The sequence below is a fragment of the Planococcus citri genome, chromosome 4 (genome assembly GCF_950023065.1).
Source record: "Planococcus citri chromosome 4, ihPlaCitr1.1, whole genome shotgun sequence".
In the NCBI taxonomy this organism is placed as follows: Eukaryota; Metazoa; Arthropoda; class Insecta; order Hemiptera; family Pseudococcidae; genus Planococcus; species Planococcus citri.
The window spans coordinates 398,243-400,423 of NC_088680.1; the positions used below are offsets into that span (position 1 = coordinate 398,243).

The window sequence follows — 2,181 nt, forward strand, 5'->3', positions numbered from 1 at the left end:
GCAGAAACTTCTCACAACGAAAATTGATTAAAAACTGAGCATTCGTGATCATTGAGAAAACAATTTATTCGACAACGTACAATATTTCGTTTCAGTCTAATTACAATAGAAAAAAAACTCATCATTAACGGATAAAAACAAAACCAGGAAATCGAAATACTCAAAAATCGTTTTCCTACGGACGCGACGCGAATGTTCATTTCGGATCGTAAGTCTTAACATTTTATTATGTATTATTCGCGTCGCACGGTACATCTAGTTCTACATTCAACGAAATGATAAAATAATAATTAAAACGAACGCGATTCTTCAACACACGCGGATTTAAATTACGTTTTCTATACGAAATGAACGCCCAAGCCAAACTGCATACCGTCTATTAATTTATCGTCTGGTTGATGAAACACCGGTATACAATAATTTAATTCGACTCTAGCGAGTTGACCGAGACGGTAAACTAATCCTATACCGTAAGTTAATCTTAAATTTTTACCGAGCGATTGGATGCAGTCGTTTAGGCTGCCGGTAGAATTCAACAAGTTTCCGGCGTTGGCGAATAAGTGTATTCTAAACGAATCGCCGAACGTGCCTTTTTGAGGACGATGCGGTAACGGCGTGTACAAGTGAAGCGCGCTGAGCCAATATAGCGATCCGCCTTGAGCGTAACCGTCTACTTTGGGACCAACCGTATTGATAGGGAATCCTCTGAGAGTGAGAGGTCCGCCGAGGAAAAAACGATCGACTATCGAATAGTGTTTCTCTCTAGTAGTGTTGGTGATGAGACCAGCGCCGAAAGATCCTTGTACGCTTATATCTGCTACTAGCGGCACGTTGACTTGCGACAGCAATTCGTTTTTGAAAAATCCTATGTCGCCGCCCAATCCGGCGAATTCTGTTTTCAACTGGAATAACGTACCGGATACGGGAAAAACTACCGAATCCCTCGAATCCAAAACAAAATGGTTATGTAACGAAGATTTCAACGAATAACCCGACATATCGCGTACGGGAAACGCTACATTTTTGTTTAAAACGCCCACTTTGCGGATGGTTCCTTCGTACTCCATCTTATGATTTAAAATTCCGCCGTACAGGAACGAAAGGCCGAATTGCAAACCGTGTTCGTTCAGTTTGTAACCGGAAGCTAGACTTTCGGTGGTTTGTTTGAAAAGCGCCGCAGATAACGACCCGTCGTTGAACAGCAGTGGTTTCGTGAAAGACGTATTGAACGTTTGCATCTGTCTCGGCGAATATTTGATTTCCGATTTGAAATTTTCTCCGCGGCCCAAAAAATTTGGCGTTTGAGCGGCGAATCCGATGGAACCTTGGTTATTTTCGATGGCGGTATTAATACGACCGGTAATTCTGCTCAGCTCTGTAACTTTGAAAGTCACATCGTATCCGCATCCCGGCGTCGCCTTTGGTCCCTCGCTGGTATCTATGATGACGGAAATCGATTTGAAACAGCCCAATTTCTCCAACTTCAAACGACACTCTATGGTTTTTTCGAGTAATTGTTGGAAATTTTGCACGCCGAATACGTCTTTGAAGGATTGCGCTACGAAATCATCTTTCGTCCTTTCGAGTCCGTCAACGTGAACTCTGTCGACGCGAACTTTCAAAGATTCGAAATTCAGTTCGGGCTTACCAGATTTTACATTGGAATAGCCCATGTTCGCGATTGAAACGGTATTTATTTCGCCAACGCTGAAAACTATGAAATTAGGTACGTTGAAATTGAAATCACCTCTGATGTATCGATATTCACCGCTACGTGCATATGCAAACTGAACCGAGCGAAAAACAATATAAGTTCGTACGATTGTTTCTAAAAGATTAGCGGATTACAGTAACTGCATTTTGAAACGCGCCAACGATACCACGTTCGTTGTTTCAACTTTCAAGCTTGAAATTAAAATTCTAAATTTCGATTTCGATGATGAAAAAATTATAAAATTTTCAATGATTTTTATCACGATATGATAAGAAACAAAACATTGGAAAAAAACAAAAAAAACTACAGGTGAAGTAAGGGCCGAAAGCATCAGTGCGTCTGCGCCAACAGATGACAGAAAGATTTCAGCCAATCGGTTGCCGCGTTCGAAGAGTTGACGCCTGCGCACTGCGGAAAATGTTCATGAGGAATCTCAACTTGGAGAACTACGATTGCATCCGGTCGAG

The 2,181-nt window shown here is 41.6% G+C and overlaps 1 protein-coding gene across 1 annotated transcript; it reads right to left on the reverse strand.

The window, feature by feature from the left end:
- Positions 1-45: 45 nt before the first annotated feature.
- Positions 46-1,996, reverse strand: LOC135843315 (sorting and assembly machinery component 50 homolog). Its single transcript, XM_065361147.1, has one exon. It carries the CDS (start codon positions 1,671-1,673, stop codon positions 339-341), a length of 1,335 nt encoding a protein of 444 aa, XP_065217219.1. The 5' UTR covers positions 1,674-1,996; the 3' UTR covers positions 46-338.
- Between the last annotated feature and the right edge of the window lie 185 nt (positions 1,997-2,181).

Bases quoted from the DNA above. Each gene is read 5' to 3' on its own strand.
- LOC135843315 (XM_065361147.1), bottom strand. From the start codon at position 1,673: ATGGGCTATTCCAATGTAAAATCTGGTAAGCCCGAACTGAATTTCGAA.